Source organism: Lathamus discolor, chromosome 1 (assembly GCF_037157495.1).
Source record: "Lathamus discolor isolate bLatDis1 chromosome 1, bLatDis1.hap1, whole genome shotgun sequence".
NCBI classification, from domain to species: Eukaryota; Metazoa; Chordata; class Aves; order Psittaciformes; family Psittacidae; genus Lathamus; species Lathamus discolor.
Genome location: NC_088884.1, coordinates 33,950,673 through 33,977,395, shown reverse-complemented (window position 1 = coordinate 33,977,395; position 26,723 = coordinate 33,950,673). Strand labels below are relative to the sequence as shown.

The 26,723-nt window shown below is 36.9% G+C and overlaps 1 protein-coding gene across 1 annotated transcript in view; it reads left to right on the top strand.

Annotated features, from left to right (window-relative positions):
- PCLO (piccolo presynaptic cytomatrix protein) overlaps positions 1-26,723 on the top strand; it is a 359,578-nt gene that overhangs the window by 208,091 nt on the left and 124,764 nt on the right. Inside the window, exons 8-10 of the mRNA XM_065667248.1 lie at positions 4,270-6,478; positions 11,195-11,343; positions 17,929-18,010. Coding sequence (XP_065523320.1) covers positions 4,270-6,478; positions 11,195-11,343; positions 17,929-18,010 — 2,440 coding nt within the window. The remainder of the gene's footprint in view (positions 1-4,269; positions 6,479-11,194; positions 11,344-17,928; positions 18,011-26,723) is intronic.

Here is a 26,723-nt window from a genome sequence, read left to right as displayed (position 1 = left end):
AAGTACAGCCAACTTTCTGCTGATGTTTCAAGTCTGTTGGAAGTCAACACCCTGTGCTTCAGGAAACCTTACCCTGGTAAGGTTTTGTTTCTTTAGAGTGTAGAACAGGCTTTCCACCATGCTGTTGCATCTTCAGAGGACTATGGCAGAGTATTGGCTTCAGCTAAGACCCACTTTACCTTTGTTTTTTTTCATAGCATCACAATCTGTACATAGTCTGACATCACCGTGTCTATTACATAGATAGTGGCAAACTCGAATAAGGATGCCATCATTACAACTGTAATTGGTTTGTGCATATACATATATCTATACATAGTGTATACATTTGTTTGGGATTTGCCCCTACTGGTACCAAAAAACATGTATAGATGCAGGTCTATTTTGTCAGCTCTGAAGAGATCGGAAGAAAGTTTAAGTTTGTTTGTGTTGTGATCATAGAAAATGTTGAAAGAAAAATTAGTAAGGAGGGTTACATATTTGCTACTAAAATCCAAAATACTCAAGTAGTACATGAGTTGTACACCCAGTTCTTTGAGCAAATGAAGCTAATATGCAAGCATGACAAGATGAACAGAGAGAAGGGAGGATGCAAGAACAGCATCATACCATATTAAAATGCATCTGAGGAGAAAGGTCGAGTAACTAGAATCACACACAGTATTTAGAGGTAGAAATTCATCACAAATCTCCTGAGCCGTTTAGTCCTCCAAAGTAAACTGTCTTCTTAAAACAGGTAAAAGCAGTGGATCATTTTGAGTATTTTCTAGTGCTTGACTGATGCTTTTAGTGGTTCAGTCTTGCCAGCCTTGTGGGCAAAGCCATCAAATTGGGAGACAAAAATGGGTAGAAAAAACATTTTCACAAAGATTCTGAAGAAATAGGATGATCATCTCAAAGGAATTGTTCCAGAGTCACCACACAGTTTAAGAGGGTTCACAAGCCTTCCAGATGCCATATAAAAATTAAAACTCAGGATATAAAGCACATCAAGACTAATATGTATTGGCAAGGCAGAAAAGAAAGTTTTTTGCTAAATCTGTTTGCATTCAACTTCCAGCTCAGTATTTTTTGTTACTCATTGTGATGTTATCTTGTCATTGAACTGCAGGACTGAGGGGTGCATTTTTCTCCTCTCTATTATCAAGAGATATTGTTTTTCTTCCTCAGTTCTTTAGTCTGTATTACTGGGGAGAACATATCTGTAGCTTTATCTCCAGCAAAAGCTTTGGACTTATTTCAGTAAAGTCAGCTTTGCCTCAGAAGTGGATCTTATTACCATTATGTCCATCCTGAAAGGATGTCCCAGACTCGTGTGGAAATCTCACCATGTAGAAGGGTCAGAAATAAACTAATAATGTTTGTAAACTAATAACGTTTGTGAAACAAGAAGCAGAAAAAAACTACTTCTTGAGGTTTGCAGTCAGCATTTAGCCTGATCATTTGCTAAACACAGAATGACTTTGACAAATTAGTGAGGGTAGAAGGCTAGAAGCAAATGGGTAAGAACGAAGAAGATGGAAAATGTGATAAAACAGGGTGAAAAACTTCATGACTTATCTAGGCAGGGAGCTTGCTAAAATCACCTACCTGACATACAACGTAACCTTTTACCAATAACTGTAAATCCTAGGAATGCCTACCTGTATTTGATAGGTTTCTTTGGCTCCAGAGTAGTCTCATGAGGGTTTCTGCCCCATCTTTCCTTTGGATACTTTAAAGTACGTGTAACATTATACATGTGTTACAGGGATGAAAAATAACAGGGTAAGGCTAGGCAGCACAATTACTGCTTTCCACTCCCAATTCTTTGTGATAAAAAGATTAGAATTTGGTGAAGATCACCCTTAGCTTGTCTTTTTTTCCTTGCTGATTAACAAATGCAACAGAATGCAAACTCTGAATTTAACAACTATTCTAAAGTTACCTGTCAAATACTGCAGTTGCAAATCCCTTCAGGCTACTAAAGCAATTCCTGGGTAACATGCTAATATGACATGATGAGAATATCCAGGAAGAAGAAAAAAACACATATATATTATCACAGTACTAAAATACATTTATTTTTTCTGAGTCCAATATAAAATCAAGTACAAATAATTAAGACTTGCCTTTTGTGAGAATAGCAGCTAAGAACTAGAAGTTATCAATACTTTTTCAAAAGGAAGTGGTACATCTTCCTGTACTATTAGTCCAAGTTTCTTTATATGTAGACAAAGATATAAAACCATGATTTTTGTTTTGGTTTGTTTTTTTTATAAAATGTATTCTAAGCTGATTCTGGGATTTATTCATCAGCAACTTAACTGTCACCTGAAAATAATAATTGCATATGTATTATAGACCTTTTAATGAGTGTGTTATTAATAGCTATTCCCCGATACCAGTGACCATCTGTGACTGCTTCACCATCTGTGATTGCTCTTTCAGCTTGGGAGGGGGAAATAGCAGTGGTATTGCACAGAATGTACAATATAAATTTTTAGTTAACCAGACCTGCTGTAGATGATTAATTTGTCTTTGATTATGAGTACACACTGAGCAAGAGAAAATTAGTTTCTTTGATTTGTTGGCACAACATGGGTTTGGGAAATGGCCGCAGGAAGCTGAAAATGAAATTAAATTGCATTTATTGAAATCTGAGACGTGCAAAAGTTGGTGGAATTTAGATGAAGAGGATGAAAAGAACTTAAATGGCACTTGAAAAGGTAGTGAATGTTTCTTTAAAGATCTATGACAAATGATGTGTTGATTATTGTGATTTGCTAAGGTTGGGAAGCAGAGGAGTAGCAAAAGAGGGTTGTCAACACTTTCTAAAATCTTTTACCATTTCTTGATGACATATTAGAATAAACAGAGAAAATAGTGATTTATAAAATCCTAATTAAAATTAATCTTGTTAACTTTTTATCTAAGTGAAGGAACATTTGTTTCAGAAGAAATCAAATGTTTAATTAATAACAGTTAATGCTTGCTAAAGTGCCAGCCTTGCCTGCAGAGGCAGGAGACTTCAGTTGGTTAATGCTCTTTTTACTTTGATTATTAAACTGTACTAAAGTATTTCCATATTTTGCTATTAACACAGCTGCATTCCATGATAGCTGAGGTAATTTTTTTCAGTGTATGTGTATAGGGTCAGTCTCTTTTCCTTTACTAAGGCAAAAATTGTAGGAAACTACTTTGATGGTAGAATGCAATTTCAAAGTCATTCAAGTCCCACTGTGTAATGTACCTGCATTCTTTGTGGGCCTAAATATATTAAAAAGTAAAAAGAACTTCTCAAAACCACTTGTAAATTAGGGTGCAATTTAGATTGCATTTAACCAGTTGCAGTGTCTAGTTGATGGAGAGAGATAGGCACTTCCAAAAAATAACTCATCAGCCTGAGGTAAAAACTTCCCCTAGATCAGGATGAGTGACGCTTCCACCATTAACTGTGGGGAAGTCTGGATATCTAGACTGAACTAGGATCCTATATTTTTATGCTGCTTAACTTTTTTTAAGTTTTAAACTGTAGCATTGGAACTAGAACAAATTTCAGGTAAGAAAGTCTTCAGTGAACTCAAGAAAGTGCATAGCACTTTTGTAAAGCCCAAAAATATTCCCTGAAAGCGTATATATGTAGCAGCAGAGGTGAGGCAAAATTTACAGCATTGACCTAGAACTACCTGTTGTGCCAGATATGTTGTCACTAGAAAGTCCTCCTTTGGTGTCCGGATTTCAGTACAAGTTGTAGCTGCTTAGTATGCACTCAGTATCTGGCTCAGAGACTTCTATTTGATTATATAGATTGTACACATGATTATATATGAATATATATATGTACATTTATAATTATGCATATATTTTTCTATCAGATGTTATATAAAAGGAAGATGCATAGGCCTATATTTATTCCTCTCCCACACTAACATGCACTGTACATGTTCATTTATAAACATATAAAAATAAAAAACTTTTTAATTGCAGTACATTCAGGTTCAGGAATATAAATTAAACTTTTCAATCTTAGGCTAAACAAACTCTTAGTGCGTGGCAGCCTTATTTTGTTAGATTGATTATATTCCTGGCCTTTAGCAGGTTGATGGCATTTTTTTCACGACATTTTCTGCTTCTTATTCAAAGATGGCAAAAGCTTTTCTCTCCATTACAGCAAGTTCGTGGTTGAGATATAAAGCCATACCATAAAAAAACAAAAAAATTAAATCACTTCTTAATTTGCCATCAAACTTCCAGAATAGTGATCCAGTCTTGTTTCTTTTGTTGCAGACAAAAGGTTCTTCAAGCATAACTCCATCAGGCACTCAAAAGAAGGTGAAGAGGACTCTGCCCAACCCACCTCCAGAGGAAGCAACAGCAGGAACACAGTCGCCATATACTTCTGTGGGATCAGTTTCACGGAGAAGGATTTGTAGGACCAACACTATGGCCAGAGCCAAAATTCTTCAGGATATAGACAGGGAATTGGATCTGGTCGAACGTGAATCAGCCAAGCTTAGGAAAAAGCAAGCAGAGCTAGATGAGGAGGAAAAAGAAATAGATGCCAAGCTGAGATACTTGGAAATGGGTATTAATAGGAGAAAAGAAGCCTTACTAAAAGAAAGAGAAAAGAGAGAGCGTGCTTATCTCCAAGGAGTAGCAGAAGAACGTGATTATATGTCAGACAGTGAAGTTAATAATACTAGGTCAACCAGAATAGAAACTCAGCATGGCTTGGAAAGACCACGTACTGCACCCCAGACAGAATTTAACCAGTTTATGCCACCACAAACCCAGCCAGAAACACAGTTTGCCCCTGCTACAAGCCCATATGCTCAATATCAGTATTCATCTCCTGCCCTGCCAACTCAAGCACCAACTCAGTTCACACAGCAATCACATTACCAACAACAGCAGCCTTTATACCACCAGCAGGTTTCACCCTATCAGACCCAGACAGCTTTCCAGTCAGGAGCTACTATGTCCTATACTCCACAGGCCCAACCTCCACCATCACAACAGCCATCATATCAACTCCCATCACAGATGATGGTGATACAGCCAAAGCCAAGACAAACTACATTGTATTTGGAGCCTAAGATAACAACAAACTATGATGTAATTCGAAATCAGCCTCTCATGATAGCACCAGTTTCAACTGACAATAATTATGCAGTTTCCCAGCTGGGCAGTAAATACTCTACCTTGGACTTAAGGATAGGGCTAGATGAGAGAAACAGCATAGCAAGCAGCCCTATATCAAGCATATCTGCAGATTCATTCTATGCAGATATAGACCACCACCATACGCCCCGAAATTATGTGCTGATTGATGATATAGGAGAACTTACTAAAGGAACAGGAGGACTTGGTTCCAGTTTTACCCTCCATGAGAAAGATCTGACCAAAACAGATCGACTGCTTCGCACAACTGAGGCCAGGAGAGCACAAGAAGTGTCAGACTTCCTAGCACCACTGCAGACTTCTTCTAGGTTACATTCCTATGTTAAAGCTGATGAAGATCCAATGGAGGACCCTTATGAGCTCAAACTTCTGAAACACCAGATAAAACAAGAGTTCCGTAGAGGTGCAGAAAGTCTTGATCATCTGGCTGGCCTGTCACAGTATTACCACGCAGAGGGCAGCTACAGGCATTTTCCAAAATCTGAGAAATACAGCATAGGTAGGCTTACTCTCGAGAAACAGGCTGCTAAGCAGCTCCCAGCAGCCCTCCTTTACCAGAAGCAGTCAAAACACAAGAAAGCTTTGATAGACCCCAAACTAACAAAGTTTTCACCTATCCAAGAAAGCAGAGACCTTGAGCCTGACTATTCAAGCTATATGACTTCTAGCACTTCAACACTTGGGGGAATTACAACTAGGGCAAGGCTTCTTCAGGATGATATCACTTTTGGCCTTAGAAAAAACATCACTGACCAACAGAAATACATGGGGCCAGCACTGACTTCATCCATTGGAGCAGGCCTTGGGACTGCGCTAGGTCCAACAATGAGATCCACATTACAAGATGATTCAGACAAGTCTTATAGCAGTGGTAGTAGATCTAGGCCCTCATCTAGACCATCCTCAGTGTATGGGCTTGATTTGTCATTGAAAAGGGATTCTTCCAGTTCTTCTTTAAGACTAAAAGCCCAGGAAGCTGAACCCTTAGATGTTTCCTTTAGCCATGCTGCACCTTCTGGAAGAACTAAACCCACCAGTCTACCTATTAGCCAAAGCAGGGGAAGGATCCCTATAGTAGCGCAGAACTCAGAGGAAGAGAGCCCACTAAGTCCTGTTGGCCAGCCAATGGGCATGGCAAGAGCAGCAGCTGGACCCTTGCCACCAATTTCTGCAGATACCAGGGACCAGTTTGGATCGAGCCATTCATTACCTGAGGTCCAGCAACATATGAGGGAGGAGTCACGGACTCGAGGCTATGATCGAGATATAGCCTTCATCATGGATGACTTCCAGCATGCAATGTCAGACAGTGAAGGTAAATTAGGCCTCAGACTGGTATCTTACTATCATAATGCAAATCCTCATTTCTATGCATGTGTCTAATTACTTCAAAGACTCATTCTTTTTTCTGTTCCTTGGTGCATCTTCTGTGTATCTTTATTTTGGGGGTTTGATTTGTCTTGTTTATTTGATATTTTTTTTATTTTACCCTTACATCAGTTTCTAGATGTTGTTATGCTATTCTAGCATGCTTACTATATTGCTGTTGATTTGCTTGCTCTTTGGTTTGCTTGTGGATTTTCCTTTTCACTTGTTGATGTCTACTTTTCTAAGAATGTTGTGTAGAAATTTCCATGTACAATACAAACCCTACCGTCAGTCTTTCTGTGGAGCCTTTTCCTGTGACTGTGGATCATTGAACTTATTTGCAATATTTTTTGTTGAGATTTGGAAATAATCTACCAAATCTCTAAAAAGCTCTAGAAATTTTATTTGCATGAAATTTCATAATAGAATTCAAGAACTGATAATTCCATCTCCCGATGCATCATGTTAGATGTACGTTTATATAGAAATAGAGTGTTCATTAAGTACATATTGTATGTTAGAACCATATAGAGCTCAATGTGATAGCAAAATTGCATTCTAAGTATGGTTTGTTGAAAGCATCCAGTCACGTTAATTTCTGTGCATTCCGAATTGTGATGATGTAAGATAACTTGTTCTTTGGACGGTGCAAGACAATCTCATCCTTCAATAAACTTGCATAAAATATTTTACTTCCAATGATGGATTATGCAGCACAGCTGGTTTTATATGCACCCCATACAACATGTCTGCCAAATAAGCACAAGAGTTTATCTCACTTAGGTCTATGAAAGGGATCTTTCTAATGTATTATAAATGCAATTAAAAATGTTTCTTCTGAGGAAGTATAGCAGAATGTTAAAGCTGATGTTGAGTACTAAATAACTGCAAAATATGTGTCAGTTCTGTTTGAGTCAGTTCAGATTTAATATATTCTAAATTGTTTAAAAATCATCAAGACAGTTTGAAAGAAAATGAAATTAAGATGTTCAAAATTGTATGCGCTCCCTTAACTTTTTCTTATGTGTATTACTGCACAATAAAAGCGACTTTGCATGCGCTGTATTGTCTGTAAATGGCAATGATTGTCTCAAAAGACACATTTGCATGATTATGAAGTAGAATGGTTTATTTTTCAGGTTTATAATAACCTCCATGTTCATTATTACATTATGGCTTTTTTACATATGCTGAATTTTTCATAAGCATTACAAAACTGAATATATTTGCCTTCCTTGATACTACAATATATTGAAGAGTTTTGTTCTGTAAGTTTCTTATTTCTTAGATATTTTCAACCCCACCATGAAGTCTGTGTTTCAGGGAAGATTCAGGATCATCAGCTTTTTATCAGAAGCTTAAGTGTTTTTACTGTTCTTAAATTCTTAGCACACAGAGTCCTATAATTAAACCTGAAGGCACTTGAGAGGAACCCCATAAGCCGCAATTCATATCCTTCTTAAATAAGTAGGCGTTACCTTGTCTCAACAATACTTGTCATCCTAGGTCACATTGTGAGACACGGAACTTTTCCTCCTGAAAACTTAAGGAGCACCAAACTGTACCAAAAAAAAAAAAAAAAAAAAAAAAAAAAAGAAAGAAAAATCCTATTTGGTGCTATTCTGCCACAGATAAACACGGCATAGCAAATTCTGTTTCTGTACTAGAGTGCAGTACACTAGTAGTGTCCTGACAGTGGAAAGCTCTTGCATGGTGTTGTGAGATTTCATTAAAATAAATCAGTCTTAAGCACTACCTTAGGAAACCTCTTCTTGTGCTAAAGCTCAAATTTTCATCTTTAGAGACTTCTAAAAACTAATGTAAGACAAGATATTAAATTTAAATTGTTTTTGTTCAATTCAAATTGAGAGATATGCTTGACTTTCTGCTCAGTTTTTATAGTCACTTTCCATAATAAATGCCACAAGACAATAGAAACTTAGGACTTTGAGGCCAAAACTGCTAGGCGCACTTGCATACCACAACAAATCTTAAAACCATGCTTCAGCACCTAAGTTTTACCTACAATAGGATTCCAGCCTTCAGCAGGTTAAAAAAAGCGTTTTTAGTGTCAAAGCACAGCATCCAGAGCTTCCCATTGAAAAGAGCTAGCATTCTGAATTTTGAATCATACAGTGTTTTCTCAGGATTCCTAATACCATGGAAGCTCTGATCCACCAAACAGCTCTTTATTAACTCCATAGCTGCCACAGTTTCCATGAAATATTAATTAATGTTGGATTGAATAATAATTTTCAAGGATGCTGAAGCTAGTACCCGCTGCTGCTTAGCTGAGAAGATATAAAATGTATAAAATGTACCCTTTTTCACCGAAAGTATTTTTTCTTTTATATGCTAAATTGTCATTTCTACTTAAACAATTCTTCTAAATTTAGAAGTTCAAAATTGAGATATGAAGACATCAAGACATCAACACAGCTGACCCCTTGTAATTTTTCATCTGAGGGATTTGTAGTCATCACTGTGAGTTCTCTGATCAAGTTTCTTGGGCTCCAAAGCCTGGAGTTCAATCTCACCTTGTTAAACTGTGTGTGATTAACAGCAGGGAACCTTATTGACTCCAGCAGGAGTTTTTTACAGGTGGAACCATCTGTCTGCATATTGTTAGTTTCAGAAAAAAGGATGTATCCTCCAAGACTGTCAGTGATTCATCTTGGCTGTTCTCAGGTTTCCAGCTGAAACAAATCCCAATGAATCAAGCCAAAACCAATTCTGTGTGCATGTATATCTGAGTGTGGTGTGTGTTTATATAAAAAAAAATAAAAATACATATTTCATATAAAATATGCACCTTCATCACAGTTTGATAAAGATGTTTGATAAAGCCTGGTCTGAAGTGCAACATGGGATTCTATATGTGCTAGCTTTTCAAAAGAAGAAATTCAGCAAAAGTTATTTTAACTGAACCAGAAGGAAATGACAGCTCAGCTGATGACACAGATTGTGATAGTCGGCATTAGTATTTGGGATCAGGAAAATGCATTAGGTTCTCATGTAAGCCTCAGTAAGAAGTTATGTCAGGATGAGTTATGAACCAGCCTGCTACTCACAGGCACTAGTCAATTGACATAAATGTGTAAAGCATAAAGGATTTGAGTATTAAATTATAATGGTTTATTGAGAGCAATTAATAACTAGCCAAACTATCAACCTTTAATTACATTTCTATTTCATTCATGTATGCTGATCTAAGTAATATTTTCGAACTATTTTCGAACTACATTGAATTTATGCACAGTAAAGAAGGAAGAGACTGTATGATATCTGAACCAAGATTAAGAACTCTCCAAAGGCCTAATATAGTACAGAATGTTGTTTTAATTACATGCAAAATAATATTTTTCAAAAACTATGCATATATATTGATCCTTTTTGGGGGGAACTCTAATAAAATAGTAATGAAAACCCAGAACTTTTTATTTTTCTCCTGTTAAACATTTTCTAATTATTTGTTAAACCATCTAGATTATGTTTGCTTCAACAACTAAAACCAGAAGACTATGCACAGCACCGTTTTTCATTTTAAATTCTCTTCTGTGTCATGGAACAATTGTGTTCACTCATGTTACTGTAGCAACAACTGACCTTATTTAAGGTTTGCAATTTTTGGTGGGTTTGATTAAACACATATTGTCTTTCTCTGAATTCCAAATTTATCTTGCTTATTAAAGCATAACATTAAAACTTTCATTACAGTCTAATTAAATGCACATTGTTTTGATTGTCACTGATAGCCAACATAGATAAAAATCTGTATGTTGTTTAGTGGAAGTATTAAACACATAGAAGCTGATTCTGATCCAAATGGAGTGAAACCTGTCAATTCACCCAATCAGTAGTAGGCATAAGTGTGTGTATTTGCAAAACAGATTTCAGTGAAATGGTATTACACACAAAAGTGTGTCTAACACAGTAGGTTTTATACAGGTTTAAATCTGTTCCAAGTATAAGCACGTTAGTTTTACAAATCATTGCAGAAAGAACATTCTGGCTAACTTTCCACACGTAAAGGTTCATACTGCAATATCAGGGGATGGAATTCAAAATAAGAACACTTGCAATATTTCTGCTTAGAATTATAAAGAGTATAAATTTCTTCATATCTTGTTTTGGGATGGTACTGATTTTATAAAGGAGTCTCTATTTTCTTATAAGTAGCTCTAGATTATTTCCAAAATATTTTGAACAATATTCAGTTCAGAAGTTTGGAAATTAATGGAGATTGGGTTTGAGGGTTGGTTTTGGGGTTTTGTGGTTTTTTGGGGTTGGTTTGATTTTTTTTTTCTCTTAGCCTACTGCAAAGTAACTAATTTGACTCATTTCTTTCATCAAACATTTTAGAGATGTGTGAAATCTGCAGTGTGTTAATCAGCTGCCAGAAGGAAGGAAAAGGCTATAGCACTGAGCAGTGGGTTTCTTCTGGTTTAATACCATAGTTTTGAGAGAAACAGAACCTTCTCACTTTGCTGTATCACTTACACCTAAATTATGCCTGAGTTCAATGTCTCAAATCTCGCCTGTAACTTTGCTTTAGCTGCATGGCCGATTGGTGACCACTATGCATGTTTGCTATGCACAATGCACATTATTGCCTGTGCTCACCACTGGATCAGAACATTTGACCTGTCCTTGGTTTTCAAAGCCTATCATCTCCGTCGTGAAGAAACAGATTGGTTTGACAAGCCCAGGGAGTCTCGTTTGGAGAATGGACATCCCCTTGACAGAAGGCTGCCAGAGAAGTTGTCCCACTCTCGACCACCAAGTCAACACCAGGATCAAATAAGCTGTCAAGTAAGCCATGCCTTTACTTTTATGAAAGTTCAACAATTTAATCATGCTGTAGAAGAGTAGGGACTACAGGTTTAATCAAATTCTAGCTGCATTCAACAGAAGTGCTGTTGAACCTGTATTTGTCATCACTACTTGATCATAAAATTAGAGTCTACAATTTGTCTACAGTATTAATTTTGCAGGTCGTCCTTTGATTTTTGAAACATAACTGAAAGCAGTAAATCTGCTAACCAGAACTATCTATACATTAAGTATTCCTATTAAAAAAAAAAAAAAAAAAAAAATGTAACAGTCCCATTTTACCTTATCAGCTTTATCCCATCCAAGTTCAAATACTTCTTTTAGTAGTTTAAGGAAAAGGGTTGCTTTATCTTGCTGACACTCATTCCCACTTTTAGATGATCACTATAATCTGAGCATTCTGTGATCTGTTACTGAATAAATCAGCAGGACTTTATCAATCTCATAATTAGAATGTTTCATTTATTACAGTAAGAACTAAAAATACCATATTATTCTTTTCAAGATTGCTGACTTTGAAGTCTAGGTCACTTTAGTATACCGTGACATTTCCTCTTTGTATTAATGAACCTTATATATTTCAGATCTTTAAGGTCTTCGCTTGATTGTTGCAGTTATCATTTTACACTCTATTTTCCATGAAATGCAATGGATGCAAGAGAAGGTATTGCATAGCCCCTTTGTGGTACTTAGTAGCTGATATTGCTCGTGTTAATTCCTCAGATAACATAGAAACAGGAATATCATGTTGTCATGCAACCTTCAAAACTCTTTTGCTGGTGAGGATTTTTAATGACTTTTGGCAATAGAATGTAGGTTTTATGAAGTAAGGATGTGGATTTTATTAAGTAAACACTCAAATATCTTGCAATGCAAGATGTCATTTGTTTTTATTTTCCCCTCTTTTCCTATCTCCAGTTTAGCAGATATTGAGATTTGCACAGCCTAAGCTGCACTGAGTCTATCTATTCCTTGTTGAGAAAGAGGGGTTTACAAACTTTACAAGTATCTATTCAAATAATTCACTCTATAAAACAATTTTATTGCAGGATAAAGGATATTTTAGAGTCTTCACAGCTTTTAATGTCACTGGCAATAGATAAAAGCTGTCTATCTGGGCCCTTAAATCCTCATAAGAAACTTGCATTATTCTGACCATATACTATTGTATTTGGCCACTACAGAGTCAGGAGGTAAAATTTAAAATTTCTCTCAAAATCTTTTTTTTTTTTTTTCCCAAAAATGGTTACTGTTATCCTGAGCTCTGTGATATGGAGGTGCTTAGTAAAACTTATGTAACTTTCACAACTTCAGAGCTTTTCTCCTGGGAAACAGTAACTGATTCTGTGTGACACCCTGTAAAGTCTCTGCAGAAGAAAATTGTTGTGGAAGAAGCTTTACAACAGTTCCATCCTCATCTGTTTTCATCCAGGTTAGCTACTGTCTTTCACCCACTGGTACAAAATAGTATCAGTGTGTCTGCAGAAGGGAGAAATGCCAGGTCTCACCAACTCTGCATCATCTGCTTCGTCAAAATGTTACTCAGAGCTTGTGTATATTAAATGCCTTTAGTAAACATATTTTTTGAGATATCTTAAAAAAAATAAACCTAACTATTACCAGATGGATCCAGAAATTTAATTACTTTAAGAGAAAAAGGGTCATGGCTGTTTCAGAAACTTTCATTAGCTCCACACTAAATTCTGAAAGTAAAACACTTAGCAATAGAAGCAAATAAATCAGTATTAACATCTCTATTTTTCACCATTCATGTTAAGGCTCTCAAGAAAACTATTTTCAGGCCAATGAGTGTGCTGAGGTAAACTCTCCCTAAAGGCTTTTTCAGCCCTGCCTCTTCTGTAACATAAAAGTTACTGAATTCACTGTCCCATGTCTCCTGTCTGTATCCACAACTCAGTTCTGCAGAGAGCTGTGGTGTCCAAGCTTAATGTAATGGCTGCATTCTACATCCAGACCATCTGAACAGGTCCGCCTTATCCCAGAGCTTTCTCTGTCAAGAGTCTTTCCTGAAATCAGTTAGGAGGATGATTTCCTAGTTAGCATAACAATTAAGGCATTGCTACTCCTTATGCTACTAAGCATAAACCAGTCACAAAAGGAAGTATTTGCACCAGTAGTACTAATCTGCTTCTAACATATCAGTCCATGTTTCCAAACATGGAAACACATTTATTGACTGTAAATTTGGCATTTGTATTTTATCCTTTGCAAAAAAATGTATTTTACTAACCACTAAGATATTTGTATATATAGGTTTTGTTTTACATGTGTGAAATATCAATTTTCTTATTACATGAAATCAGAACTGCTTATCCCAGAGAGCTTGTACAACTAAAGGTAATAAATAAAGTACAGCCATGTACTTTTGGAGAAAAAATGCAATGGAGTGACAAGCCTGAACTTCCAGGTTTTATATAACCTAGTGGATTATGTGCACAGACTGTATTATCCATATTAAAATATATTTGTTTCTATAGCAACTTCTATGGAGCTACACAGTATTCTTAAATCACATTAAATTGCAGTGCAGTTTAGTATCTTAATAGCTGTTTCCCAATATAGTGATACTGAACTGCTTGCCTAAGGAAGGTAAACATGGTTTAAACCTAGTCAATACATAATCTATTGCAGATTTATCAGTGATTCCCTGTTGACCTCAACAGTTTGCTTAGTCACTGCCAGTTGACCAGCAACTTCTTTAAATCTCCAATCAGCAAAACTTTTTTTGTTAGTATTTTCTGTGAAAATCATTTTACATCTTGAACTAAACTGACTGTTTCTAACAGGTTGGAAGGAACAGTAGGAGGAGGTGCCAGGGGAGTAAGACATCATTACAAGGAGGTGGACAGTGAGAGTACATTAACAGGAGATAAGTAGCTTCACTGCGAGGGGTTTTGAATACAGAACTTCCAGTGATCATAAGTGGGACTTTTTAATGAATAATAAAAACCCAGACTTATCATAATAACAGTGTATTGTCAACAGTTCACTTTGGCAACAGTTTCCTAATAACAAAAAGAAGGCAGTAGCTCTAAAGATGCAACCTTTTGAATGTTAATCCCCATTTCTACAGGCCTTCAAAAAATAAATGCTTGTCTTGGTTCATGGGTCCGTACCATTCCCTCGAAATTTAATCCATGCCTTTCTAGGGCACTTCAATATTAAAGATTATGAAAAAATGGGTCATGAGGTGAGCAGTGGGGTTAAAGTGAGAGAACACAGTTTATGATAGAGAGCCAGAAGGCTATCTGCAAACTTTTGTTCCACATTCTTTAAATCCATCCTGTTTAGTTTTGACTGCTTTCCAGCTACCAAAGAAATTTCATTCCTATTTGTAGTATACTGGTTTCTCTCTTTAAGTATACTGGTTTCTCTCTTGGTGAGAAGGCATTTGCTGATTCAGATTCTGTGGAAATATGATGAGAAATGGGACATTTCCAAATTTAGTGTAAATGATAAAATACCTAATCTAATAAGATTAGATGCCCCCTCACTGTAGTTCAAGACAGAATTTAGCAGGCTGTTTCTCATATTTGGTCACTCAGAAATGCTGTTCTCACTGCATGCCAGAATGACTTCTAAAAAATGTAAAGAGTTCTGTACTGACAGAATTGCAGAAGCAAAGGCCACTCTGCAACTGATTAGTGAGCAGGAGCATTGTATTTGTTAAGCTTTTCTTTAATGCTTCTTTTGCAAAATGTCTGAATCATCAGGGATCTATCAAGGAAGATAACTTTCTACCTTTAGGATTCCTAGAGAACTTGACATTCGTGCTCTGCACAGAGGAGATGATGGAGTGATTCAAAGGGACAGGATTAACTTAATTATGGAAATTCTTGATGCCTTCTTCCACAAGGCTTGTACTCTCATACAAGTACCTGTGATACTCAGAAATTAAATAAGTAATGTGTAACCCATCATCTTGACATCTTGTTCCTGAATACCTAACTCAGGTAAATTTTCCCTTGAAGACTGTATTTCCTAAAGGACTACAACCAGGAGCAGCTGCTGAGGTTTACCTTATCAGGCCCTGTATAATATGTTGGTAGAAGAGGAGGTGCAGCACCATTTAAAACCAGAAATTACTGTAGCTTTGATGACCTGATCCAAAGACCATTTAATATGTTATAGCTGTTGCTGTGGACTTTGCCCAGAATACTAAAATGCACTTTATGCATTTTATTTCTTAAATACAGGACTAAAGAAATTCATTCTTCTTGATTGTCCTCCTTACCTAATAAAGTTTCCTTATATGAGTCTTCCAGAGAGTTTCCTTTTCAGACAAAATATGTAAAGGCGATGAAGGGAAACTAAAGTGCAAGTTTAAACTGTTTTTCTGTAACAGTGTTAGAAAGCCTCAGCATATTTATTTGCCATTCATTCCAACTTTTGGAGGGGCTTTGATCTAACTCATAACATGAAACACATGACCAGAGCTTAAATTGCTGGAGGAAAAGCTTTATACTCGTTTAACTCACTGGGATGAAACCGCCAAGGGCTTGCTGAGTAACCAGCTGAATAGTCAGATAGAAGGGCTTCCTGGCATATATCCAGGAGAAGAGAAATCAGCTTTACTGAAAGTTAGATGTGAACAACTGGAAACACAAATATTTTGTGTTCTAAAGGTTTTCAAATATATTACTAAATTATCCAGAAAAAAGTAACTATTCTGCTTTGCATTATCTGTTTACAGCAACCATGTTTTTTCTGTTTATTCTGCCACTTTTAGACACATAACATTATGAAGGTAAACACCTAATGAAATGTTCAGTGTAAGTACTGATTCCCACTAGCAAAAAAAATAAAATGCTACCCTGAATACTAATAAGCTTTTAATGCTTTTATTCATACCTATCCTAATCACCAAGATTTAGACTTACCATAAAATTATGGAAGTGAAAGTAGTGAGGAAGTAATAGACTAAAGTACGAGACAGTCTATATTTTCTGAAATATTTGCCAGCAATCATGTACAATATAGCATTGAATATTCTTGGATTATTATTTATGCAAAAACCAAATCTTGCAAAAGACAGGTAAGATACAGCAATTAAAAACAATGTGAAGTTTATGACCTGCAGTGTTCTTCAGTTAAATTGAGCTGCTCCCACCAAAATATATCTGAGCTAAGGATCTGTTCAAATGTGTTCATGTGCTTCTCTTCAATTACATTATTTTGTATTTCTTTTTATTTAATTAAAAATAAAATCAGATGCATTCTTCCAGATATTTTGCAGTTGTGTGTAAGCTACATGTGACAAATACATTATTTTTGCTGTTAAATTACACTCGCTGAGTTTCTGATAATGTCATGAGAAACATGGCAGTGTCCCTATGCATTAATAAGCATGGAACTCTCATGGCACTTCATATGCTTCTGGCAATATTAAACCCAATGTTCTGGCAAAATTCAGTGATAAATCCTGAAGTCTGCCTTGTCTCATGTTCTGATTTATTCTGGAGTACACATCCACTATCAAATCCATGATCTCTTTAATGTCTAAAATTACAGTCAATACTGCTCTCAGTGTGTTATGGGAGGATTTCAGCCTTCTAGATACAATGTCATCCATTGAATAAGAAGATGAATTACCACAATAGATGTATAAACTCTTCTGCTCATTGTAGGATAAAGATAAATGAGTCACTTGACTTCTCTCCTTCCCCTCCTGTCACTTCTGTGTGCTATCCACTAACATCATAAACACTCTAGGGCAAAAACTGAATTTGAAGTGCTTAGTTCAGGAGGAGCTTAATCTCTTTAAGTGCTACTTAAATATAAATAATAGTAATAAACTCTTGGCACAGACTGCTGATACACTCAGCTGCATTACCAGCATGATTAATATTGTCCCACTGGCTCCTTGAATTTGGCTCCCCAACATGGTCCTTCCTGTGCCATTGTCGCGGGGAAGTTGGGATCATCCCAGCTGGAAACATGGCTCTTCCATGCGTGTCGTGGAGTTGCATTGGTTTCAGCTTTCACACTTTCCAGTATCAGCCCAAGTAAATGTTGTACATTTTCATATAAAATGTAATCCTGAAAGTTTTAGGTTGAGTCTTTCAAAAAGCTTTTGAAATTTGATAACAGGAGGTACACTGGAATATGTGGGTTCGCTGGAACAAAAGCAGTGACTTGTGGCTGTGTACACATTCAACTACGATTTTGTTTAGGTTTGTATGAATAGGATTTTATAATGATTACAGAAGTTATGTTTAATTTCATTCTTCTCTTGAACGTTGCTTGAGCGAAAGATTAATGTTAAGATGAGCTACGGAGGACAGCGGCAACCTTCTAGTTATTAGGAAGTAAAAATCAGAACTAAAGACATATTCAAAATGAAGCTAACGTTCATTACCCTGCAGAAGGATTTTGCAGTCTGACAAGCGTCTTGAAACTTGGGGGAGTGTTTGAATTGTGAAGTGGTAATATTTACCTGGATGAAATGAGTTTGTTTGCTTGTTTCTGTTTCAACTGTCTAAAATTATTGATGCAATTGATGTTGGTTTATCTTTTTATGACATGCACATTTGTGTTCCTCAGATAAATGGGAAACCCCTGCAGTACATTTTCCCTCATGCAAGGCTCAAACTACTGAGAGACCCAAAGGATCACACAGTTTCAGGTAAAAAACAACAGCCCTCTATGAGACGTAATAATTTATTTGATTAGCATGAATCATACAAAAGATTTCCAGTATTAAAAATAGTTCCTGTGTAATATCAGCAGGAAATTCAGTGGTCATTTCAGATCTTGCTGGTTGGTTATAACAGAAAGCACCAGTGCGGAAAAAAGGTCACAACATCTGTTCAAGATACATTAAGCTATACAGACATGAAAAACAGAGGAAAATCTGTTGTGTTATACATATGAGCAGTCTGTGTTGCTGTTGCTTTTTACATAACTTGATATTCTCTGTATGAGAAGTTTCTGTAAAACAGGCTTGTGTAGGTGTTCAACATGCACAGAATTGAGAATTTTATTCTTTCTGTACTGGAACTTCTTTACAGAGGCAGGGTAGAAGAACAATCAGATCCCTTTTTTTCTGTGCTATCTTCACATGGAGACGTTTATCCCAGGACTTCAGATTTATTCTCTTATCCCTAACTCTAACACAAATGTTTGTGTAAGTCTGAGTCTTCTTGCAAAGAGGTGAAAGTGGCAAAGGTTATATTCATTCACCTCCCAGACTGTGAGCAGGGACGCAGTGTGATGTTTTCACTTATCACACTGGAAAAGGCTGCGGTTCCAAGGTCTAGCACAGGTAAGGTCTGTCTGCCTGAGCTTTTGGAGTTTCACTCTTTCTCACATCTAATACTGATAAGGAGCTCAGAGGTTTTTTAATATGCTGTTTGTCTTCTTTCAGAGGTGCATGCTTTGTCCTGAAGCTGTCAGGCTTTCTTTTAACTCACTTAAAAAATGTTAAGGGTTTGTTTCAAACTGTTCCTGCCCAGAAGTAATTACTGACTGCCAGCTCTGTTATTCCGTAGAGCATTAAGGAGAAAGTTGCACAAACTTACTTGAATTGCTAAATACTGATTTTACAGGGTTTCTGGCAGTAAAGTCTTACATCTCCAGTATCTGCCTCATATTTAGGGTGTTAAACAAATGTTCTCTGTATATTACTAGGTATTTTCTTGCTAGTCAGTGTAACACCCACTGGTGATTCCAAGACACAGAAAGACCCCTCTGCCCATCCATCACAGCCTAAGAGCAGCCTCTGGGTCCACTGCTGTGTGAGCCTCCACTGCTCCAGGGCCCTTGCAGTTCAGAGGAGCTTCTTGGCATCCCAGCTTAGATCCTTGCCCTGCAGGACAATGAGTAACGCTGTGATCCAAGCTCCTCTTTTACTTAAGATCAAGTAGAAAAACAACCACACAACTGTGTATAGCTCATGATTTATTTTACTGAAGGCCTGCTCTTCTATGTAAAGTTATTTACCTTTGTGCAATGTGAAATGTCTGTTCCAAATTCTCCACCAGCTCTTTGCTGGCAACCAAGGCAACATGGTGTGGATCAGAGTAAATGCCGTGTAAGCAATGTCTGGAAACCCAAGTTGTAGATATTGACTTCCCATTTACTAATGCCCTGCACAACATGCCATCACATAGGATCAAGTATTTACTCAGGATCCTGCTAAGATTGCATAACCCACACTGAGACTGCTCACTACTGTAGCTATGTTATATTCTACCTAAATTCTAATTGGAGTAAACAAGCCTGGCTGTTTGTCTACAAGCTGCAATCATACTTTTGGCTTTTAGTCCAGAGCACGCATACATGCCTGCACAGACATACTTCTGTATGATGCACATACAGTTTTTTCTACAAATATGAAAAGGCTTAAATGCAGATTGCACAGAAAAGAGCCAAAGCTGGCATGGGGTACCAACAAGGAGTATCTAAACCAGAAGAAACTGTACTTTTCACTCTTGATTTTGTACCTCCCTTCCTCCCCCTTCTCTCAGTGTCTGAAGGATCAAAGTGCCAGAAAGTCTCTTTAACTGTGCAGTGCTTTCTAATTAGCCTTCAGCTTTCCGAATTACCTTTCCCAGAACTAACCATGTTTTATTTCACTTTTTAAAAAATTGACTTTTGATTTAACATTATCTGCAAACTAATAGCAAGTATCTTTGTTTATTAACCAGTGGCAGACTTAGAAATCTATTATGCAGCAAAAGTTACTTAAAATATAGGTAGATGAAACAATATATATTCATACCACCATATCAACCTCACTACAAGATTATTGGACATTCATCTAGATGCCATGCCATGGTTGGTTGTTAGGCTGGCTTGTTTCTTTCTCTTCCTTTGTTTCTTTGTTTCTTCCCTTCCTCTGCTTTTTCCCTCTCCCTCTCTTTCTTATCAAGAGTACCAAAATGAAGTATTAAGTAATTGTTTGCCTTGTACTTGCTGCATAGGCACAGGAAGAGTGTATGTTAAAAAACTCAGCCACCCTCAATAAAACTCACATGGGGAATCATATCTCTGAGAGAACAGCCAGTCACTGCCTGGGTGACAATGGGCGTCACTGTTGCAACCATCCTTTCAGTTGGATCTTGTATCAGACAAGACTCTCTGAGCTGTTGTGTTGCTGGAGTCTTATCATCTGGGCTGTGGTCCTGGGGGACCACAACAGCATATGCATCTTCAATTGTCTCTGATTATCTTATGGTGTGTACAAAACATCCTCTGTCTTAGCTATGCACAGAAGCCTGTCTTATGTGATCATTTCTGCACATGCAAGAACAGTTTCTACCAATTATTTAAATGATCTATGTTCAGTTTGGTCATTTCAGCAGCAGGAGCTGCCTGGGGAGATGCCTGAGACAGACAGGTTCTCTTCTCAGGGAATCAATGAACACATCTTACATATACAAATAGTGCACCTTAACTGGTATGTGCACAGCACGAGCTACATGGGGATATCTCCCAAACTGTCCACAGTTCTCACTAACTCCTGTACCTGTTGATCAGCTTCCTTGCTAGGAAGCTAGCCAGTGGTTCAGACTGTCAGCGCACCTCACTAGGGAGTCCTGGGCCTGCTGTAACTACAGGGCAAGGTTGAATTTCATCCCAATATCACCATTATAATTTGAATTCTATAGATCTCATCACGTATTTACCATAGTAGCGGTTACTGCCTGATTACGGATCCAGAAATTGTCACATTATGAATATCAGTTATAAGAGCAGTCCCAAATAATTTAAAATTCAGGCTGTATCACTGCATATTATGTGCACATGCATTCTGTTTATTTGCTTTCTTGATTAATGAAAACTGTCTCTGAGGTACAGATGCCTTTGATGCCTCTTACATAATCTGACATAATTTTGCACACAAAAACATTTACTGCAAATTTTAGCACGTGAATGAGGTGTTTAAAAAACAAGGAACCAGGCCAAAATTTTGATGACAAGAGAATAATTCTGAATGAAAAATAGATGTGTACTTACTAGCTGGCCTCTCTCTTAAGGGTTCTTGTTTCTTTAGCATATGCCATCATCTGAACTCTCAGCTCTTCTAATCAAGGTATGCAATGTCCCTGTCCCAGGCAATGCTGATAGATGTGGAGAATTGCCAAGGTTTTTTTCTGCAGAGATTGACTGATAATTTGCAATTACTATTGTTTTTAAAAAACTGGCATCATGATTATTTTGAAGTGCCAATGCAATGATGGCAGTGATCAATGAATGATAATATAGCAGGATTTAATGCTCCAGAAACTCACTGTTTGTTTTCACTGAGAATCCCATGTTCCTTTTGGATCATGTAGTAGCAGCATAAGCGCAGTTTTATACTGCCAGTAATTTTTCTTCTGTTTTTTAGCATGTCATCATAGTTATATTTGAAAAAGTGAAGTGAGGACTTGGCTATTGAACTTAACGAAAGCATTGGAAATACCTTTGGAATGTTGCAAAAATAAAAACTTAACATTGTTTTGCTTCTGATCAGAAATCTGTTTAGGCGCACTGGTTGAAAACCCGACAAAGCAGACACATCTCAGTAGGAATACAGGCACAATGAGGACACTCAGTTAAAGGCAGTGTTTGCTGCTCTGCCTCACTAAGGCTGAGTCGCAAGTAATTCTTCCTTTTCCAAAGGCAGGATATTCTGTTTCAGCAAAATGTACCTTTGAGCAGCCAGACTGCCCATTTTGTGGAACATTCTCTTCAATTCTGTTGAATAAAAAAAAAAGGCAAATAAACAATTCAGAAAAAGCTGTGAACTTTATAGTGGAATGAAGAAGAGAATTAGGCTGTGGGCAGAAGACTGCATCCCTAATCTTCACTTCAGCAGTGATGTCAGTGAAACTGCTAAGAGGATGACATGGTAGATGTAACAGTGCACACACGTCAGAGCTGCCTCATACTCTCCATAAGAATTATTAATCCTGCACACAACACTACACTTCTGCGTCATGCCAGCTCATGGGTTACTTATCCGGAGAGAGAGGAAGAGGATTTGAAATTTTCCTATATCAAGCCCTCTCTGCTGTAGGGAAAATAACACTATATATTTAGGGTTCTTTCAGCTGTGAGTTCTTCAAATACCTATCCTACAGCAAAATGCTGAAGTGCAGTGCATATGTGATTACTAATCAATTAAAAAAACACATTGAATATAATCACAGCCTGTGTTGAGTATGATATAGCAAAGGGAGAGGGTAAGAAGTGTAACCCACCTCTTGCTCTCATACTCTTTTCTTAGACGATTACTTACCCTTTCTCTTTGGTTTAATGATGGGAAGACTGAGATAATACTTTGCACACAAAAATAATACCCCCCTCTGACACTCACTTGTCAGTGGAGAAGGATTTAATCCTTAATTAACAGCCATCATTCCCTCAAATACTCATTATCAGACATGTGGCATAGAAGGTAAAACCCCGTAAACAGAAAGGAGCAGCTGTTACACTGAAGCAACGTCGGAGGTTTTCAAGTGAAGTCATATGGCAATGAGGACACGAATGGAAATAAAGGGAGGGAGTGATGTCTGCTTGTGTCTTTACAACAATATTAGAAAGAATTTTCATACCATTCAGCTTTCCTAAATTTAAAAAACAAAACAAAACACATTTTTTTGTATTTGTTGGAAACAGTTTTGTAGAGATACAGACCATATATTCCATATGTATGTGTCTTCTCTCTACATTAACTTAATTTGAAAAGCATTAGTGTGTGTATTTAAAATACTTTCTATTAACCCTTTTTGGCAGCTCAGTTGTTATGCATTTTTCACTGTATGAACATCTGCTGAAGGATGTTTAATAAGGTCTGAAGATGAGTGCAGGTAATTGAGAGGGCAATGTGTCTACTGATTATAAAGGTTAAATTGGTTTTCATAGTTCTCATGCAGAAAAGGATGCAGAAACAGATCATTGTAACACTGCATGTTAGAATTAAGTCAGGCCCCCATGTTCCCATGAAAAGCTATGAGGAAAGCTGGCAATTAAGACTGAGTTTCACAGAAGCTAAATCAGTAACCTCTCTGTTTTGGACGTACGTAATTCAGGTCAGCACTTTCTCATGAAGAACTAGAAGACATTCAGGGACACAGATCATTGGTGAGACAATTTGTCAAGAATATTAAAAAAAGTTCATAATTCAGAAATGTCAATTTAAGGTTTCACTTCACAGTTGAGGCATAAATTATCATAATGACTCTCAGAGGAAAACAAAGACCCTGTGCTCTCTTCTGTTCATACTGGCTATCAAAAATATGCCTGTGTTTATTAATTACACTAGAACGAGGCGGTTACAAAGGACAATTAATTGAAGGTTGAAATAGTTTAAATAAACCACCTTTTGGATATGGCTATTTTCCTCAATTATAAAGGGAGCATGGGGTGACTAACTTAGACAACAATTGTTGTCTTATGGAGATCTTAAATTAGATGAGATGAACAGGTACGGCTTATGTGCATGGAAGCTATAGATCAAAAGACTTGTAGTGGACTGATTGTCTAAAGAACCACATTGCCCCTCATCATCAAGAGACAAACTCCTGTTTGAGTTGGATGCACTTTCCAGAACAGGGTGCTTGAACAGTTTGAGAAGATTGCCTGCTGCAGCATTTGTCAGGTGAAATCTCTGTTCTTCATTATCTGTATTTCTGATTTATTTTTTTTTTTAACTGTAGTATTGTTTACAGGTAATATGCACTCAGTGCCTGCATGTTTGTTTGCTGGTTTGCTGCAGTAAAAAATAGTTGAGGGAGGGAGGTTGTCAGCAAAATTTTGTTTCAGTAACCTGAAGTTTGCCAGAAAGTGTTCTCGTTCCTGAATAAATCTCTTCATCAAGAAAGGGAGTGAAGCTGATAGCAGACGTCAAGGCTGATGAAGCCAATCTAAGGACAGGCACCCCAAAACTACGTGAATTTCCTCCTACACACACACAAAAAAAAATAACAGCCCCCGCTTAGTCACTTCATTACACATTTTTTCTGAAAATGGTACAATTTAAGGAGTTGAAAGTGTAAAATATATCAAAGTGCTAATTTTCATGTTAGAGTAGAAATTATCTGTTTTATGTAAAAAAGATATTTATTTTGCTGCTTGTCTTGGAGAGCAGTAGTCACTGGCTTGAGAATATACCATTTTCTCAGAAAAGAATGAAAATTTCCTTCATTTGACAGCTTCTTCTAGTGGGTAGAAAAAATTATCATATCATTCTCTTGGTACAGAAGTGAAGACTGCAGTGTTTAAAGGAACAAGCTATGCAGGTAAATAAATTACATTTACCCCTGTCAAAAAGCCCCTTCATTTTGAAGGGCTAATTTCAACAAACAGCAAACTGACTAGTAAATTACTATACACTTTATTCATATACTGGTTTTCTTTTGTAGTAGTTGAGTTATTATAAGAAATATTCATTTTGTGTGAGACATCAAATGAGTATATCACAAATAAGATATGGCATGCCAAGTCTCCTGAGATTTATACCTATTCTTTAAAAAATAAAAAAAAATAAAAAAATAGCAACTAAAAGTCACTTTGTCAACTCCCCCAGTTTAAAATGTGGAAAAGTTATTTTTCTGTTACTTACTTCATTCCTTTATTTTATTATTATTACTTTATTACAAGCCTAAACCGGGCACAACAGAATTAACTTCATTACTTAAAATCACAGTTTAAAGCAAATTTAGATGAGAAATCATTGGATAGAGTTTCTAACCTCATTAAGAAGTGACTGATGTCATCAAGGAAAGAGCATGTGCAGTGAACTGAAGGTCTCAACATGTGTCTTAGTGGACAGTTTCTATTTCCAAACACAAAGCTAGCCTGTATCCACAGATTGAATGACTGTGAAAAATGAACTGTCAAATGGCCACATAATCCTTACCAGGGACAGTCTGGGCTGCAGCTCTGTGATACCTCTTCTAAGAATAAACCATAAGCTTCTGACTCTGCTGTTGCCAGCCTAGGATCTTTCGCAAGCAATGAGTCAAAAGTTAATTTGAAGTTTAACAACAGAGGAACTACAATTCCTTCACTTATTTTGTATAATTTATATGAATATTAAGACTTTTTCAATGAGTTATACGCCAAAACCAGATACTGTCATTCTATTTAAGAAAAGAAGGAAAGTTCAGAGTTTTTTGCAAAGACTTAAATTAAAAAGACAGCTATTACTTGTTTTGGATGAATGATATTTTACAATTTATAGTTCCACAAATCCTTCCACATTCGTGAAAGATATCCAGGCAACACTCTATTAGTTGATTCCTTTGTGCTGGAGAATCTTTTGGGTGAGATATTCCTTTGGCTTTCCTTCAGGATGAATTCTCCAGTGTGCAGAGGCTTTCCTGAGTGGCTGTTAAGCACAGGCAATATCATCTTTTTCTACAGATTACTCAAAGTGTTGACCAGGAGTTATCAATGTTCCCTATGGCACTCCCCATGTTGTCTCCTGTCCCAGAGGAAGGGGTAGAGTGGAAAAGCTTCTATTTAAACATTGCCAACACACATTTGCACAAATATCAAGCATATTTATGCTGCTCTAGACAGTTTATTTAAAAAAAATAACCACACCAAACATCAATCAGTTACACAAATAAATTAACATCTGTCTACAGTTTGTGTGAATCTGTACCATGGCATTAGGCAAAGTTTGTGACACAAGATCCACACACAAAGGCAGTAGTAGAGCGAATTTGCGTGTTAGACCCTCAAAATTTATCTTGGTATTTTCTTAACAAAATATCGATAGCTTCAAAAGCTGGAGATCCTCTTCCAAAATAGCTAAATAAAATGAAATTTTTTGAGGTTTTGGTCCAGGATGTTAAGATAACTGCTAACAGTCTTTTCCAGTAGGTTCATCCTTGTATGAATCCTAAAAATTGTGTGAAACGACTGAAGTTATGGTATTGCAGTAAGCTAAGAGGCTCTAGACTTCAGGTATTTTCATACATTAGCTTTTAGTCTGGAATTGTGATGTAAAGGCCTTTCTATCTCAGCAACTAGATGAGTAAACTCTTGTTTAGATGGTTGGCTTTTGAGGTCTGTGTTTAATAGGCATGCTTTTCCTGGAGGCAGGTAACAAGTAGAGTGCCACAGAAGACCCTAGGTTGGGACCATTTAATATCTTTATCAGTGACATGGAGGCAGTGATGGAGTACACTCTTATAATATTTGCAGATGACATCAAACTGGGGGAACATGCTTGAGTGCAGGGCTGCCATTCAGTGGAACCAAGAGGTAGAGGAATCAGCCAATAGAAACACTCTGAAGTTGAACAAGTACAAATCCTGAAGCTGGAGAGAAAGAGCCCTGTGCAATGAGTCAAGCTGGGGACCCACTGGCTGGGTTGCAGTTAGATGCTTTGGAAAACA